The following is a 19,161-nucleotide window of genomic DNA, read 5'->3' on the forward strand; positions in this document are numbered from 1 at the left end:
ATTTATAACTATTAGCACAATGAGAAAAATATTTCAAATCACTAACATAAATCCGCGCAATTCAATCCTAATTCAAAAATTTTTATTGAATGACGCATAAAAACTATATTAAAAACAATAAATCACATAGAATTATTATTTATTCATGCTACAAATACATTCGTACAGAAGTAAATAAAAATATGACAGATACACACACTGCTTAATATACCGTAGAGCAGTGTTTCCCAACGTGGGGCCCACGCCCCACTGGGGGGCAATTTGATTGTTAAGGGGGGCAATTCGAAAACGGACTCGACAAGAGTTTTACCTATTTGCTCCGGGCCATTTAAATACAATGCTAGATTTCGGTGCCAACATTGTAAGAAAAAAAGCAAATTCTTAAATAATTCGGTCAATGAATATTATAAACTCATTTGATGAGACCAAAATATCAACTGGATTTTTGGCGTCGTCAAGTTAACTAACCTCCCTGCGGCATATGGCAGGCTCCGCGTAGACCCCTTGACACTTTAAAATTTCGCTAAACAATGCAGTCGTTCTCATCTGAATGGCCCGTCGCAACTTCTGTAGTGTTTCGCAACATTCAGTGATATAAATCAATACCATACTATGTCCTTTATGCCTGCAATGCAACAGTAAAGTCTTTATTTACTGCTCACACTTCAACCCATAATTGTATTCTTGAGGCTAGTTATGAAATTTCCTTATTCATCGCTAAATTTGGAAGAAATCAAACTATAGGAGAGAATTAAATAAAACCGTCAATATCGGCGTTTCTTAAAACGGTTCTTGAAAAAGATGTAAAAGCTATGCCACTCAATAACAATACTGTTAGAAGAAGAATAGACGAAATGAGTGAAGATATTGAAAAACAACTTGTTGACAAGCTAAAAACAAGAAAATTCTCAGTGAAAATGGATGAATCAACTTTGATAGACAGTGTGGCAGTATTGATAACTTACGTAAAATATATTGATAAAGGGCATTTTGCTGAGGAAATGTTGCTCTGTAAAAGATTAGAAAGCACCACTACCTCCAAAGATATTATATAATAAGCTAAAAAAACTACTTAGATGTCAATAATATACTAATGAAAAATATAACATCTTGTGCTGCAGATGGTGCTCCTAATATGATGGGCAAGAAAAATTGCTACTAAAAATTGATGAAAGATGATAATCCAGAAATGATTCTTGTGCATTGTGTTATTGCATAGGGAATAAAGTTGTGCATAGGGAAAACTTGGTAGCTAGAAACATCTCGCCTGCTCTAAATGAAGTACTTACATTCAGTAATAAAGTGTATCGATGCTATTAAAGCTAATGCCAAATGTGAGCTCCTCTTCAAGCTGTTTTGTGAAGAACAAAATGCAGACCATGTGAGATTTTTACTTCACTCTGAAGTAAGATGGCTCTCTAAAGGGAACTGCTTAAAAAGATTCATGGAACTGCTTGAGACTCTTAGTGATTTTTTAAGCGACAAGCCTGATATGAAGTATCTGTTAACAGTCGAAGGTAAAGCATTTGTGAGTTATTTTGCCGATATCTCTGAAAAACTAAATATATTAAATAAGCAACTTCAAGGAACAAATAGAACTCTTGTTGATACAAAAACGAAGATATTTGGTTTCATTACCCTTATTGAGTTAAGTCTGAAAGCAAAAACTACGATCAGTTTAATTGTCCCCAAAAATTAAAAGTAAATGATGCCGCTTTTACTTGTTATGTCGATCATCTGAAAATTCTATCGGCTGATTTAAAAGAAAGATTTTCTGATTTAAAACAAATAGATTTTTCAACACGGATGATGCAGCCAATGTTAGTGCATTTGTCTGCTATATGAAATATGCAGTATCAAGAAGAATTCTCAGAAATGCAAAATGATAAGTCAGTTAGAACTTTATTTTTTATCAAAGGAGTGATGGCATGGCTTTGTGAGGAAACAGAAATCAAATACCCAAATTCAACCAAATATGCAAAAAAACTATTGTTACTGTTTCCATCTTCATATTTAACTGAATGTGGATTTAGTGCTGTAAATGATTTACTGGTAAAAAAAAAGGAAATCGCCTGGATATAACACAGTGGGGAGACTTGAGGCTGAAGCTTACCAAATTGGAAACTAACATAAAATCTCTGTGTAGCAAGCGCAAGGATCTCTCCAAATTAAAATATTAAATTATTATAGAAAAATCTTTATGAAAATTATTTCGAATTTGAATTTTAGTTTTTCATTATAAGTCGAAATTTTACTTACTGTGTTTCGTCAACAATTTTCAAGAGATTTCTCACTGAAACCTATCATTTAAGTTTCTTATGTGAACAATTCAATCTTTTAATATTAAAAATTATGTGTATGTCACATAGGGGGGCATAAGAATTTTAGAAAGGCTTGAGTGGGGCGCGGCACAAAAAAGGTTGGGAAACACTGCCGTAGAGTGTCAACTATTCCAATCTACAGTATTATCAAACCGTTTCCTTTAAGTATCGATAGAGGGCGCTAGAGCCCGTATGACTAAGAAGAACTTGATGACCTCAGAGTGGACAGTTTTTAAATATTATGCACGATCCCTATCAATAATATATTTATGCTAGAATGTTCTTAAAGCTTTTCTCTAGAAATAAGCAAAATTTCAAATTATTTAATCGAATAATTTTTGTGTTATGAGAATAAGAAGTGTGTGTTGCGGCAGTGGTGACAGTCACTTTTTTTTCTATAAATTGGCTTTATTTCATAATCATTTTCGTGTTAAATAATTACTAAATCAGGGAAATATACTTTCAGTTTTCATTCCTTTAATCATTTCTTTTACTAATGCTATAATTATTCGTTTCACTAATACTATTAATAATTTTATTATTTTTCTGCTTATGTTTTAGCTCATTAATCCTTAACTACAATCCTTAACTTTTGTTACTTACACAGCTGTAGTTTACAGCAAATAAAATATACAATTTGCTTATACACTCATTTTGGAAACCAAAATATACAATACGTAGCACTTCACGTCAAACTGAACATTATGCATATTAATAAACAATAATATTAGAACTAATCACTCGGTATTGTGATCATTCTAGCTGTCTTCTTAGAGTCGCGGATATAAAAAAGTTAGCGACCCTTTATATATATGCAAATTATAATATGAAGAATAATTCGATAAATGGATACACTGTAATATTGATTGCTACGAATCTTGAATGTCACAGTTTCTTTATCGTCGAATGTTTCCATTTAGTTTTTTTTACATATATATATCTATTTCTTCTCAATAGTTTTGTTTTCCAAAAATGGCAATGCTTCTATTTTCGTCTCATGACGTGGGAACGCTGCTCATCACGTAAGAAAGTTGTAGCAAACAATTGTTCCGATTTTCATTTCGTTTATACTGGGAAAGGCAAACATTTTTGATCGTAATAAAAGTTCTTTATTGACTGAACCGAAAGGGTTCGAATGAGTGGCAAATTTGATTATTACTTTTGCTGACGCATAAAAAAGAACATTGATGGAAACAATTGCTTTGGGAAATCGTGTTTAGATGGGGGGAAATCAAATGAAAAAAAATTCTTTGAGTCAAAGTATAAAATAATAACTTTAACAATATTTTTTCGTTTTATCCTACATGAAGTAAATAATTCGTAATCTTTTTCTTCGGTTGAAATTTGAGCTTTCTATCCTGCCGGAAAATTGTCGGTAGTTTCAGATGGAGGATAATTTCTTTTTTGGATAGTGAAATGGTGTTATAAATTCAGTTAATAGCGACCAGTCAACGAGTTACAACTGTATTGTCATTCATGTCCGTTATAATCTAAAGAGTTTATCTAGTCGATCCGAAGTTGTTGGTCCGACGATATTGATATGATATCGGCGATGAGTTTTGATTGTCGATGAATACTCTTTGTCAACAATATGGTAAAAATGTTTTATTGAAGTGGTCAACAAATTATTTTAAGCTTTTATTGTCATTAAGCGCAGTTAAAACTATGGTATTATAGCTAGCCGAAGTTTCGAATTACATAAAAAAATTTACTTGCTAATAGATGATACTTTGAACATATATTCTGCTGATATATTCATATACTCTAAACCAGAGGTCGCCAAAGTGGTCTATATAGACCCCCAGGGGTCTATTTAACAAAAGCGAGGGTCGATCTGAGACAGGGGGGCGAATGGGGGTTGATCCGAATCGGAAGGGTCGATTGTGCGTCGAAAAAAAAAACAGTTCTCAATACGCAAATCACACATACCTAATTAAGTATGCAAAATTTGTGAATTTTTTTTTATAATTGACTCAATATCAGTTTCTTTATAAAACATAAATTAATAAACGTATATTTAATGGAGTGAAACAAGTATTTACGTATCACCGCGCAGTGGCACGAACTCACCACAGTTTATAAGTCATATGCATACGTGCGCTTGTCCAAATGTCACGTGTGACGAGCATTGGCGTTTACAAATGCAAATATCATACGCAGTTTCAGCTATCTTTGCAAACTGCGTTGAATATTTGCAGTGTCATTATTAAAACTTTAATAGTTTTGGATAATTAGTTACTGTTTCGATAAAACCATTCGTTTGATTTAGATATCAATTTTAATTATCAATGCACAAAAAAGAAGGTAATCATTAATAATATGGATTAGTACAGCCCGCGACAAAACTACAGCACACTTTGTATTTTTTTACGAAAATTACAAAATTGACCAATTTTGACGAAAATTAAAATTGACCAATTTTGAACCCAATATAGCGAACCTTGCAAAAAAACACCAGGCACACCCATCTCATTGATCAAGAAGCAGTAAACCTTTAGTTACTTTACTTATTATATCCACTTATGCATAATTGCTTATTATTTAATAATAAGGTATTTAAATTTCAATATTAATATATTTTTCGTAAAACTATTGTTACACAATGCACTATTACTTTAATAAATGTTTAAAATCACAAAATAAATGTACAAACACAGTATCTAATAGAGTTTTATTTTAATTAACAGAAAATTACTTTTGTGGGGGTCGATGGAGATTTCGAAAAATTATATAGGGGTCGAAGATCGAAAAAGTTTGGCGACCCCTGCTCTAAACCATCTAAGTAATAGAAAATTGATCGGAATTCAGATTTAAATATTTCATTCTCACAAATACAAAAGCGAGTTAATTAAAACACAGAGAAATACCAGCGAATGCTTCACAAAAAAAAAAATTCTCAGTTTTAAAGTGAATTTTTTCCTAAGCAATCCCATGTTTTTCACACCATTTCATTTTCCTACGTTGAGTACATTTATACGAATGTCGTTTGTGTTTGGCGCAGTAAAGTCGTTGCCGACTCTTGTGCCATTAACTTTACATTATTCTGTATTACAATTTTATATAATAAATTGACAAACATCGGCATTGCATGAAAAAGAAAGTGGCGAAACATTAACATGGTTTGACAGAAGCCACTAATATTATTTTTGAATTTGAAAACTGTTTAGGTTAAGTGTCATATTTAATACTTGCAATACTGTAAATAATAGTTGCCATAGCGTCGCACTATTCAATCATAATATGTTTTTAAATTAGAAGTAAAGAATCTGGTGTAGAAGAGGCTAATTATGACAACATTTGGAAAAAAAACTAAAAAAGGAAAATTGAACGGTCATCATAGTAACGGAAAATATAAAAAGATGTTGACATAACATAAGACAAACACAAGTGTGTAAACAGATTAATTCATATTAAAAAAATGAAATAATGAAAAAATGGATAACATAATATATTAACTTTATAAAATAAAATATAGACTTAAGCATTTCGACTTCAAAAACTTTATTAGAGCTTCACAGATAAATTATATAAACTTCCATAAGCTTTAATTATAATTAGAGCAAATTAGTTTAGAGAAAATGTAAACCCTACTTAAGTATTAACAAGGTTTCTCTCCCAGTTATTTTACTATTTATTTGACAGCTTTACCTTACTGAAAATAATCGATTCTAACTCGATTAATGCAATTGTCTCCAAAAGATATAATTAATGACTTTTAAAGTATATTTCGGACAGATAAATAGCATTTATTTCAGCGAAATTTAAATCATCACAACTAATGCTGAGTTTACAGTTGAATAACTTAAGTCTCTTTTTCTGTGTTTGATTTTGTTGCGTATTTATTGACGTCATCAGTAAAACAACCAATCAATTATTTCAGAAACTGTTTTTAAGGACACAGAGTAAAGATTTGTGATTCAAATATGAAGAATGACTTTCGTGAATCGTCGACCATTGAAAGGCTCTGGACTAGAACAAGGTAAGACTAATTTTTTTATTGCACTTTTTTATTTTATTATGGTCAATGTAGCTGGTCAGTTCCTTGTAAAAGTGGCCGACATTCACGAGGCAAAAAAAAGTAAACTTTAATATTTTAAGCAAAATATACAACTTTTAAAAGACTTTTATTTCTGATTTATTGCTCTTTTCAATCTGAACTCAATGAAATAGTTCAATTGCCAGATTTCTTTTTAAATAATTTTTAAAAAAAATAATAATAATTAGATCGAAAAATAGTAACTGACTGACACTAATGGAACATCTGGGTCAGTCAGTTACCAAGTTCTAAATTATTTTTAGTTAATTGAATCTATGCCAGTCAATTATCACATTTTCACTATTTTTACTTTTCTAGAGCCTATATGTCAGACAATTATCATGTTTTTTTTTTCTATTTTTGCAATAGTGAAATATGCATACCAGTCAATTACCATGTTTTTAGATATTTTTACATTAAAGAAGACTATATGTCAGTCATTTACTACTTTAACTATTTTTACATTACTGGAACCTATATGTCAATAAATTACCACCTTTTTAGATATTTTTATAGTAATAGAAACTATAAGTCAGTATCAATTACCATGTTTTAGCTATTTTTATTGATAAACTGTGTGACGGATTAGTACCATATTTTTATCTATTTTTATAGTAATTAAACTTATATGACAGTAAATTACCACGTTTTTACTACCACGTTTTTAGGTATTTTTATATCAATGGAATTTATTTGTCAGTTAATTACCATGTTTTTAGCTATTTTTTCATTAATGGAACCTTTGTGACAGTAAATTATTATGTTTTTAGCTATTTTTACTTTAATGGAACCAATATATTAGTCAATTATCATGTTTACAGCTATTTGTTTTGTTTTAACATCTAAAATGTGTCTTGGAAATTCTACTATATCATTAAAATCAGCTGAAAAATTACATTAAACCAGGAATAAAAATGCGTGTAGTACATAGAAATATTCTTGTTTTGCTTTGTCAAAAAAAAATCAAACAAATCAATGCTAAGCACAGTGGTAATGAAAACATTAAAACCAACCAGAAAGAACAGGTAATAATTAAAAACATCGTTAAGTTTCAACAGACAATTAAACTTTTTTAATTTTTTCGTCCCAACTTCCTCACTAGTGATTCAGCAGTTCTCTTTAGCGTCATTATATCTCCCTTGCTTAAATAATCATTTGATTCGGTTTGATTGCTAACATCGAATTAGATCTACACTAATATGATATTAGCGACCTTGTGGGAGCTATCATTAATTATTTTTTCGGTGTTTTGTATACTACTCTACCACAATTTATATCAGAGGTACAGATAGGGACAGTAATCATCCGGTCGTGATTTCCCAATCCAGCGGTCTTTAACGACACGCTATCCTGTTTTTTATTTTCTTAAATTAAAAAAAATATGATACCTGTCTTTTTAGTGCAGGTAGCAAATCTTAAAATAAATAAAAGCTTGCATTACAATTTTCCCCTACTACAACTAAGAAATAAATCTCCTAAAAAGAGAGCGAGTTGTTAAAGACCACTGGATTGTAAATTAGCCACTCTGTCTCTTTACTCAAACTCTGTTCTCTAGCTCCGCAACTATGCGTAGAATAATCCGGCTCTGAAACAGACAGGAACATTAGAGTAGATTTTGAACCACTAACACATAATCGAAGAAAGTGATATCAATTCAGAACCCTGCATTTAGCGCAAAGAAACGAATTCTGACCCACGCCGTGGTAGATGAAGACGAAATCTACGCCATATACTAATTTCCAATCCCTAATCTGCACTCTTATTTACTTCATTTTTGACAAGTACTCTAAAGATTCGTTCCATTTGAAATGAACCAAGATAAAAATAAAAAAAATCTAACTTCTGCGATGTTACAGATTTGTATGAATTTTTTATGAAAAAAGTACGTCATGAAAAATTGCTAAAATGATTTCTAAATGCCTCTCTCATTGCAGTTTTGGTCCAAAGGATTTGAAGAAGAAAAAATATTTTAGTCTTTTTCTTTTTTTTTTTTAGAAAGTACTTTTTCATAATAACCTGTGACCCCAGGTAAAAACCGATTTCGGACAATATATTATATTTCAGTCATTGAACAATTTCCATATCGCATCTATTTTCGCAAATAGTTTTAACCGCCGATGCTGAAAGCTATTAAAGCTCAAAGAAAAATATCTTTTGTACATATTGTTTATAAATAGTATTCTCCAAACACGTATTGTCTCATTAAAAAAAATAATTATTATATTTTTAAAAACCACGTTTTTGTAGTGGAGAATAATAATTAAAAAACAAGAATTTGAAAAACGAAAAACGTGGAGCGCATGAAATACATAACAGTAACAGTATGTGTGCTCATGAGAATATGTATATCTGTAGTTGTATCTGGATGTGGATGTGGTTGTGTGTGTGTATGAGTAAGAAAGTATGTATATGTAAGTGTATATGTACTGTTATGTATTTCATGCGTCCCACGTTTTTCGTTTTTCAAATTATTTGTTTTTTAATTATTTTTCTCCACTACAAAAACATGGTTTTTAAAAATATTATTTTGATTTTGATTTTTTTTTTTTTTTTTTTTTTGTACTCACTTCCAAAATCTCAATTTTTTCACTCACTGTACACTAAACTTTTCAACTGACATGTGACACTAATTTGAATTAATCGAATCGACAACAAAAGACAATCGCGGAAATATTAATTTTTCTTTAATTTTAATTTTATTTTACTTTGTATGTCTTTTTTTCTCTTCATTTTCATGCATTGTCATCCAATTCTGAACTATATGCCAAATTTTAAGTCTGCAGCTAGTCAGGAAGTTAGTTTAAAATCTATTACAAAATTCCACCCGAACAGACATACACGAAGGCAAGTTGATATAAACGTGGTAATAAAAAAGGATAATGTAATAATTTAAACAATGAAGTTATAGAAATTTGCTTATCCTTTAAAAAAATTAAAATAGTTAAATTGTAAAATGAAACTAATACCATCTGCCGAACATACTAAAATGAACTTGAACAATATATTAAATAAATAATCCCAAAAGCAGAAGTGGTAAAATATTGCTTTTTTCTAAAAGAAAAAAAACTTTATTGGCTTTAACAATTAGCTGATAGAAATAAAATTCAACTGGTTTCAAGTGCTCAAAAATAGACGCTCATTCTCAAAACTTGTCAGACATGAATGAGAAGAAACCAAAGTGATTTGAAATATAAAACGTAAAATTACTAATTTAAAATGGAAATTAAGATGAGAAATAAAGGTGAGATTTTTCCATTTTTCGTTGGTAACTTTAAATCTTATATTTCAAATCACTTTGATGTCTTCTCATTTACGTCTCGCATGTCTTGAGAATGGGCGCCCATTTTAGAGCTCTTGAAATATGTCTACTTTAATTTCCATCTGCATATTTTTGAAGCCAATGCAGCTCTTTTTCCTGAAAACAAAACAAAAAAGTAATATCTTATCACTTCAATTTTTTGGGATTATTTATTTAACATACTGTGCTCATTTCAGTATATTCGCAAATGGTATTAGTAATCAACTTACAATTTAAATATTTTTATTTTTAAAGCATAAACAAATTTTTATAACTTCATTATTTTAACTATTCAAATAGGTTTCAAGGGAAATAAAATTCTAAGTGATTAAAAAAAAATTCTAAACAAAATACAGTTCTTTTGCTTCGATTATTTTTTTGTATTGGTAAACTAGATAAGTAAATTTAAAAATTAAAAAAAGGGTTTTAAATAAGTTTACATATTTCACAAAAGTGCTGAAAATGTATATGAAAAATTAAATTATATTTATAATAGAATTGATATTGTATTGAAAACAATATGTTATTCATACGCAGTCAAAGTTTATATTTTAATAACTTTTGTTTCAATTTTTATTTTAAAGAATTAAGTGTTGTTTTTAAAAACCACTTTCAATGTAATGTATTCTTAATTTAGCTTTTTTATGCTTAGTGTTGCTTTTAATATGCGCAACTTAGATAGGTTGTCCTAAATTTCCTTTTTTGTTCAAAAACTATCTTTTTCAGTTAAATACATTTTCATCATGTTTTTTGCTCTAGTATTCGAGGAAAAATACTTTTTTTAAAGATTGTCAAATAAAGTTTTATTAGTGTCAAAAACAAAAAATTAATTTTTAAATATTTTTATGCTTATGATAAATTGAATAAATGAATAACATCGGAAGAAAAGAAATTAAAAAAATAAATTTTAATTTTTAACGAAGGCAGATAAGCAAATGTTTCTTTTTTTTTTCTATCTCTAAAAATCAATATGCGAATTGGGTAACTTCTGAAATTAAACCAATTACATAATTCCATACTTATCCATTGGTTTTAACCACGTATAGCAATTTTTTTCATACAAAAGTAAAATTGCAATTTTGGTTTTAATTTACTTCCATAAGTTAAATAAATCAGTATCAAGGTTTAAACACGAATAAATCTGCCATTTCAAAAACCTTTTGTGAAACTTTTACAGTAAAAGCCCTCAAATATGATATTTTTGTAATCATATAATTATAAAACAAAATTGTTTGAAGTATTGTTTAAGATAATCTGGAGAACCAGCTGTTATTACCAATTTTTCTAATTAAAAAAGTAATAAGATAAAGTACATGCATTTTTTCTAAAACTGTACTGTCTTAAAAATTATTTCAAAAAATGTGATTATTGATTTAAATATATAATTTTTAAAAAATTTGAACTCCATAACTGTTAATCAATGTCCATAATGTTAATTAATGTCGAATTTCATTACCGATAATACATATAAACTGGAGTTCTAATTTAAAGTGTACGCATTACGCACTGAGTTTACTTTGTTAATTAGATAATTTAGATCTTTTTCCATTTATAAATGGGTATTTATTTCGCAATTTTTTAACTGCATTTATCTAATTTAATATTACGATTAATTTTGAAAGTATCTATATTAATCATCATAATTACCATACGTTTCATAATATCATTTATAATTTTAACAATTTAGTTTTAATTTATTCAGTTTACTGTTTGCAATGTATCAATTTTATTTTCAGTTTTTTACGCTATAATTCTGCATTCATCGTCTTGTCTTTTTTATTATTTCTCTCAAATTTTTAATTAATTATACTAAAAACACATTAACTACTTTATAAGTAATAATTACACCAGTGAGGTATGTTAGCTGCAGCTCCATTTAATGGAAAACGGGTTTCACTGGAAGTTTATTGCACATTCTATAATAATTATTTAACTTTGATTCCTTTTGCAGAAGTAAAATAACTTAAATCGCGTATAAAATTAGCTTTACTAACTTTTTGAAAGCTTTTTAAAGTCACCAATAGTCCCCAAAATATCACACAAAAAATTTTCAAAAAAAATTAATAATTTTAATTTTTTAAAAAAAATTATCGGACCTTGCCGTTTCTTGACATGCGTTCTGTGCTATGCGTATGATTGTGTTCTGCTTATTAAAACCGAATATTTGATTATTTGCTATTTTTCAACCCCTAACGAAAACAAACATTCAACTAATAAATAATATAAACGCGCAGAGAAGAGGTTTTTAAATGTTCAATATGTGTTATTTAATTACAAAAAAAGCTGTTTTTTGGAAACAATGTAAAATAAATAGGTTTTATATATGTATTTAAATACTTAAAGCAATTTCCAAACTTTTTAGTGCCTCTTATTTAACATATATTTTCATTGCCTGATGTCAATATGAGCGCCATTATCTCCTCTTTGGCGTGAATTGGCGTCTACTCCCAAGAGGACTTGGCAACCCAAATGATTTGTGCGAGAAATGCTCTTATCGTTCCTCACTACTCGATAATCCACGCGTAAGGTAAAAGCGCTCTTTGCTTTTCCGCTTTTCGCTTCTAAATAATCAACTATGGGAACTTTTTGATTTGATTATCAACAAATATTTTAAAAGAAAAATAATTTTGTTACTTTTGTTTATTATTCGTTTGGAGAAATGTACACCTGCTTTTTACTTTGGATGCTATTTTTAGATAAAGTGAAAAGTTTAGAGAAGGAATAAATTAATTTTAAAAAAAAAGTCAAATGACGACTGATATGAATATGAATCGGTCGGCTACTGAGGTATTAAGAAAGCCAATACCTATAAGTCCTGATAACGGTAAGATTACATTTTTTTTTATTATTTAGTAATATGTTTCATTTTGCTTGAAATTGGTACTGAACTGTACTGACAAAAAATTTTTCAACTTCAATAAGTGTGAAAGTTATTTTATGAACTTTTCACTTACTGAAATATTTATGACTTTTTAATGAAAAATTATCTATATTTAATTAGGCATACACATAAAATCATGATTTCCTATAAATTCATTTTATTAGTTTTTTTAAACCCTATTTTTTCTGTATGCTAAATATTGTATGAACAGTTAGAACTTGATAGCTTAACAATTACTAATCGTTATTTAATTCTTTTTTTTTACAAATTTAATATTCAATAAATCATATTTTTGATGAAAATTTTAGAAATAATTAGAAGCCATGTTTATTTAATTGTTTAATAGTAGATTTTTTTTCAATTTAAGATACTTTAAATTTTTAATACATTATATTTTCAGCATGTTAATTTCCAATTTGCTAATAATGAATTTCTACAGAAATATCTTTAACTTTATTTAACATTTATTATTTGGAAGAGTTCAACTTATACAAATGTAATCTAAAGTAAATCAGTAGTATTTAAATATGTCAAAAAGCATATGCTCTATAACAATCTGATACGAAAAATCTAAAACTTTTTATTAATACTAATACGAAGCTCTTATAATATGTTTTACAATATTTGATAAGTTTAAAAGTCATATAAAAAATACTGTCTTTATCTTTGAAATAATATTACGTATACTTAACTTGTAAAAGTTATGAACACCTTAGTTAAAAAACTCAAAAAGCAAATATGTAAGTCCTTTAACGGAAAAAGTTTTTAATTATAAGTTTTCTTTAAAATTTGTATGTAATCATTGTATTGTTTTTCATAACAAATTTGTTATAAGAGATTTTTTTTCTCCAGTTTATATAAAAAATGCTATATTTATCTTTAAAATTAAATTGATATCAGTTTCTTCAAAAAAAAAATTTCTTAATTACAAGTGTCTTAATTAAAAGCTATGAAAGCAAATACAGCAATAAGTTCTTCATTGAGACAAAGTTTTTGAATAAAGTTTTTAATTGTCATTTTTCATTAAAATTTGTGTGAAATCATTGTAATATTTTGATTAAGAAATTTTGAAACTTAATGTCTTTAAGAATGTTTTGTATAAAAATCTATATGTAGTAAATATATAATAAATAGTTGATAATTTTATTTAATGTTAAGATTAGTGTAACTACATTTAGTGATATTAATCAAATTTATTTCTTTAGAATTCGAGACTATTGAATCCAATTAATGATATTTATTTTGAAGTCATTAAACTAGTTTATAAATTAATTTATTTCGAAATAGGCTTATATTCTGGATTAAAAAATAAAACAAAAGGAATTGTATTTTAAAGCTATAAATTTAGAATACAGGAATTCCCAATGTCGCTAAGGAAAAGATGCATACTGAAGGAAAAGGTAACCAACAAAAGAGTCTTATCTGGATAAATTTTAAAATATCACTCATAATTTATTTATCTTTCGAACAAATGATAATGTTATAACTTCTTTAAGTGTTGATTTTGTCAACTTTAAAGTTCTTGAAAACTTTTGAATAAAAGGAACACATACTAGACTTTTCAACTCGCAGTTACATTACTTCTTCAACATGCCAATTTCAAGTTTGTTAAAGTTGATAGTTTTTTTTTCTTAATATAAATAAATTTTGACAGAAATAGCTTTCACTATGCTTTAAGTAAACATCTATTTTTGTATCAATTATCAAATTTCAATTATTATTTTTTATTAGTTTTGTATCAAATTTTCAATAACAATCAAAATTATATCAGTAGTATAAAAATCAAAAACTAAAATGTATCTCTTTTATAATGAACAATTTTTAATAACATATTAAGCAGCATATTTGAATCTATTTAAAGCTTTTGCCTTATAGCCAGATTTTATGCTACTCTTAGTTATATTCTCTAATTTAACTAAGAACACTGTGAAATCTAATGGTTTAGCAAGCCTGTTGATTATAATGAGTTTTATATTTTATTTTATAACCAACTTTGAACAGCAGACCTAATTCTGAGTTTACGACTATCAGTGTTAAACTTCGTAGTCTTGTAATTTTGAATCCAATTCAGAAGACAAGGGAATTCCTGAATCAAGTGTTGTGTAAATCTAGCCCTTCGTGGAGGACCTTTTGATGGAACTAAGCGCTCTATCACTTGAGCCACCGCGGCCCTACATTTTCTGTTTGCAACTTTACGCTTTACATTTCAGAACGTTTTTGTTTCTTCTTATTCACGTCTGACAAGTCTTGATAACCGGCTCCTATTTTTGAGCGCTTGAAACATGTCTATTTTTATTTCAATCTGCATATTTTTGAAGCCACTGAAATGTTTCGCTTTAATCAAGTAATATCTTATAGCTTTAGTTTCGTGGGATAATTTATTAAAATAACAAATGGTTACAACTATTATTTTAATAAATTATACCAAGATAATAAAACAATTGGTGAATAATATATTAATATATCAGTTGGTTGACATGATTAGCCCGAGGGCAATGGGATTTTGACCCACAATATATTTTATGACTGCACTGTGGTTGATGAGAGCCGGGAGCAGAATTCGTATAGATCAGTCAACGCTGAGATTCGAACCTGGGTCATCTCAACTTTTTTTTGTTCCCCTCGGCAAGCAAATAAAAAAAACCACTTAAATATCAATATCAAACTCCAAATATATTTTTAATTCATTTTTTTTTTGCGTGAATTTAATATATAAATTAAAGGTGGTTATTAAATAAACCATTATATCTTTTTCAACGATAGAAAGCTTAATTGTTATTGATTTGCTCTCATGTTTCTATTATCACTATAATAATTATACTACTATAATACTTAATCGTAATATTTCTCAAATAATGGAATTATTATAAAATTCGTAAAAACCTTATGAGAAAAGACTTAAAATAAACCTATGGTGTTTTATGACAAAAAGCGAGTGAAATTCGGAAATATTTTCCTCTAGAGTCGAGAAAGCGGCATTGTAAATTGAGTAAAAGGGAAAAAATGTAGACAAAATTGTAAGAACAGCCCTTTGTATTGAATAGGGAAACATTCGGTCGAATACACGTCTACCGTTGTAGAGCCAATTCACTCGGGTTTAAAATCTATATTGGTTAAAGCAATGTAAAATGTCAATAGTTGTGAATCTCAAAACTATTTCTTGGGCCATTAAGTTAGACCATCAATCGATAAATTATCAAGGAACATCATTTCAATTCTGTCTGCCTTTGGAAAAGCAGGCAGGAAATTAAATCCAATGTTGGTTTAGTCGGAAACATAACCGCTGAATTATATTTGATGTTCATTGAATAGTTTAATGATGAAGGACAAACGGATAATTAGGTTGCTAATTTTATTGCATGATAGCACCTGAAACTAATGAGGTAACTAATAATATTGCTTGCCTTATCAGGGATCATTTTAAGAGAAATTTGCGCCCATTTAAACAGTGCCCCCCCCCAACGTTTTGCAACAGTGGATTTATCAATGAAACGCTGTTTTTCTAAGCTATGTCAGCCAAGGAAAATAAAAAAGCCGCAGTTTAAGTACCTTACATATGAAGCAATAGATGATTTTCATCTTACCGTAAAGAATTACCTGGGCTTCAAAACGGACAAATAACTTAAATATTTCAAAAGTTATTAAACTTTTTTAAAAATCGCCAATTTGGTGCCATTTTTCCACCTAGATAAAAATTATCAAAAACACTGCCTTAATCTCAGTTTTTGCAAATTTTTATGAGCCAAGATAATGGAGTAAGTTTTTAAATATTAGAAAATTAGATCATAATCGCTTTTCCTTTTCACAAAACATTGGCTTTTCTTCATATCGACGTTTTGCGCCATTGTCAAAATAAGCATAGACAGCGCTGGCTTTAGATAGGTTAAACTTGACCCAACAGTCTTGAGTAACTGTTGCAAACTCACAACAGTTAGAGAATAGCATATTTGCAAAAAAGCAACATTTCATATGACGATGTAGCTTTCCATAATAATTTTACCGCCACACGCAGAGGGTGTTGATTGTCTATATATTAGATTGGTTTAATACCTTTAATTAAATTGTATTCAAACATGCTTTCAAAATAAAATGCTATTATATGCGCGGTATTGTTGAGGCTTTAGGTGACGTCTCTCAGATCTCGGTTAACTTCTCGTCCATAGAAAGTGGTACAAACCCCAGGAAAATGCACCTCAGTAAATAAAATGGAAATAATTTAATGTTCCATGGGTGGGCCTTTACCTTTTGATTCACTGCCCGTAAGCTGGAGACCACTGCATTAAAACATCTTTCTCGAAGATTTTTATTTTTAAAAAGACGTCTCTTGAATATTTCACCACATAAATGAACTCTTCAAATATTTTACTTTAAAAACCGACTCACCATGTGATTCTTCTCCTGCAAAACGAGATACGAAGTCAAATACGTCTTTGATTCATAATTTTAAATCTAAAACTCTTTGAACGACATGTATTTTTTAAAAAAAAAGCTTTTTCTCAAAAATAGTACATTATTTTTTCCTGATCGTAAAAACGGGACCTCGGTAGAAACAAGGCTATTCCATGATAATTTTAGTTAAAGAAAAAGTTGTGTAAATTTTCTCTAGTTCAAAAAAAAGGAAAAAATACAGGACTTTTTACAAAAAATCCGAACAGACCACTGGTTTCTAGGATTCTTCACAAATTCTCAAAACTGAATATTACTTTTACCAATTCACATATTTATTTGCGTATTTTTCCTATTTTTCACTAAAAAAAGACCTTTGACAACACTATCTGGAATAACCGACGCTTATAATTATGTAGTTTTTAGCACAGTTATTGAAATAGCGTGCAGGTGAATGTGGATGTTCTCGACCAACTAAGTTTATCTACTGAAGACTTAATGAAATATGCAAAGAATGAAATTAATATTAAGGGCGCAAAAATTTTGGCCGTTCTCCTACTCAAACTATTAATATCATATTTTTCGAGTTACGGTTACGCCCGTTTTTTTAAGGTCAATTGAATCGACCGAAAAAAATATATTTATGCAGAAAAAATATTTGTTTGTCTCTGTAAATTAAAATATTGTCAGCGCTTATTAGTCAGCTTATTTAAGCTTATTAGTTACGATTTTAAGACTCTATCTTCATAAGTAGTTATAAAAGGAGAGTTCTGCTCCAGGGATTTTAGAGGATTTTGTGGCGTCGGACTAAAGAGAGTGCTAAGTGACTCTTCAAATGTGACAGCTCATCTGTAACCAGAGGAATTTTTTTCCGATTTGATTTTCATTATTTTTTCAATTATTTATTTAACTTTTTAATTATTCTAATTTTATGAAAATTAAAATAAAGAGCCTGCCTTAGTCAAGCTCTGAATACACCAATAGTGGGGTAATGAAGCTTTTTTCCTATTCATTTCCATTGAATGACAAAATATTTCGCCTTATGCCAGAAAAGAATATATAAAAACGAAACTTAAAAGAACTCAAATATTAGAATAATAAGTAAAAATGCAATTCGGCTCTACTAGAAGAAATGTTTCAGACAGGAATAATTTGACAGGAATAATTCAGACAGGAATAATTTGTTCAGAAATGTTTCAGACAGGAATAATTTGAAAAATAACATAAGGGGCTTGACACTGGGCTACAAACCTTCACACCGCGTTACTAAACATTATCAGTAAACAGGTTAGTAGAAAATAATTTCCTACATTTTAGTCTTAACTAATTTGGAAGAAATAATCGGAAACTAATGTTCCGCTATGAAAAAGCGATCGAACTTTAACGTGAGTAATGTTATATCAGGTGAAAACTTGTTTTATGACTGTTTACTTTTCTGATATTACTCCTGTACTAGAGATTGCTGTTATTTCATTTTAAATGTTGCTGCTGCAGTTGTATAAATAAAATATGAAATGAACAAGACGATTAATAACGTATTTTATATTAGTTTTAATTTTAAACAATGTACACATTTCACATAGTTCTATAAATTTGTACACACTTCTGTCAGTAATGATTTTCGGTAACTTTAATTTATTGTTAAATAGCTAACTAATGTTGAAGTTCTTGATGAGCATACTACTCATAAAATTAAAATAAACACTACACGTGTATTCATTTAAGTGATTTTAAGCTACAATTTAATTTCATTTAAAAGTAATATACAGCGTGTTTCATAATCGCCATCTTCTCTATAATTTTTAGAACCCTTGTCAAAAATCTCTTTATGTTAAGAAATCATAAGAATTGCCACTGCTGTTTACGATGTTAAACTTTACGATACAGTTTGTTTTGTTTGCGTAAAAATTGTAAAATTTGCAAAATTTAAATTACAAAGATTGTAAAAAAATGTACAGAAATTAAAGTGGAATAAAAAATTAACGTTCGGTAATTCATAAATTTGAAGTTACTGTTAAAGTTATTGCTGAACTGTTTAACTTGTAGTAAGAAAAAAATCGCCCTGGCTGCTCAGTAATACACAGATATGCATCTATGTAGTTGAAATTTAACGTACTAAAAGGGTTTTTATGAACTTAAAACGAGTTTTTTTTTTTTTTTTTTTTTTTTTTTTTTTTTTTTTTTTAGTATATAAATTTTTTTTTCAAATTAGTGTGTTTTAGAGAGTTTTTTTGTCATT

At 28.7% G+C, this 19,161-nt stretch overlaps 1 protein-coding gene across 4 annotated transcripts in view; it reads left to right on the forward strand.

The window, feature by feature from the left end:
* The first annotated feature begins 6,196 nt into the window (after positions 1–6,196).
* Positions 6,197–19,161, forward strand: part of LOC107456068 (synaptotagmin-15) — a 186,344-nt gene continuing 173,379 nt past the window's right edge. Inside the window, exon 1 of one of the 4 annotated variants that reach the window (XM_071178452.2) lies at positions 6,197–6,300. In XM_071178452.2, coding sequence (XP_071034553.2) covers positions 6,252–6,300 — 49 coding nt within the window. In that variant the 5' untranslated portion in view covers positions 6,197–6,251. Of the gene's footprint in view, positions 6,301–12,155; positions 12,480–19,161 lie in introns of those variants that run through there. The other 3 variants (XM_087166100.1, XM_071178450.2, XM_071178451.2) reach the window with 3 other exon arrangements.

The sequence above is a fragment of the Parasteatoda tepidariorum genome, chromosome 6 (genome assembly GCF_982258835.1).
Source record: "Parasteatoda tepidariorum strain Cologne lab strain chromosome 6, Ptep-v5.0, whole genome shotgun sequence".
NCBI lineage: Eukaryota > Metazoa > Arthropoda > Arachnida > Araneae > Theridiidae > Parasteatoda > Parasteatoda tepidariorum.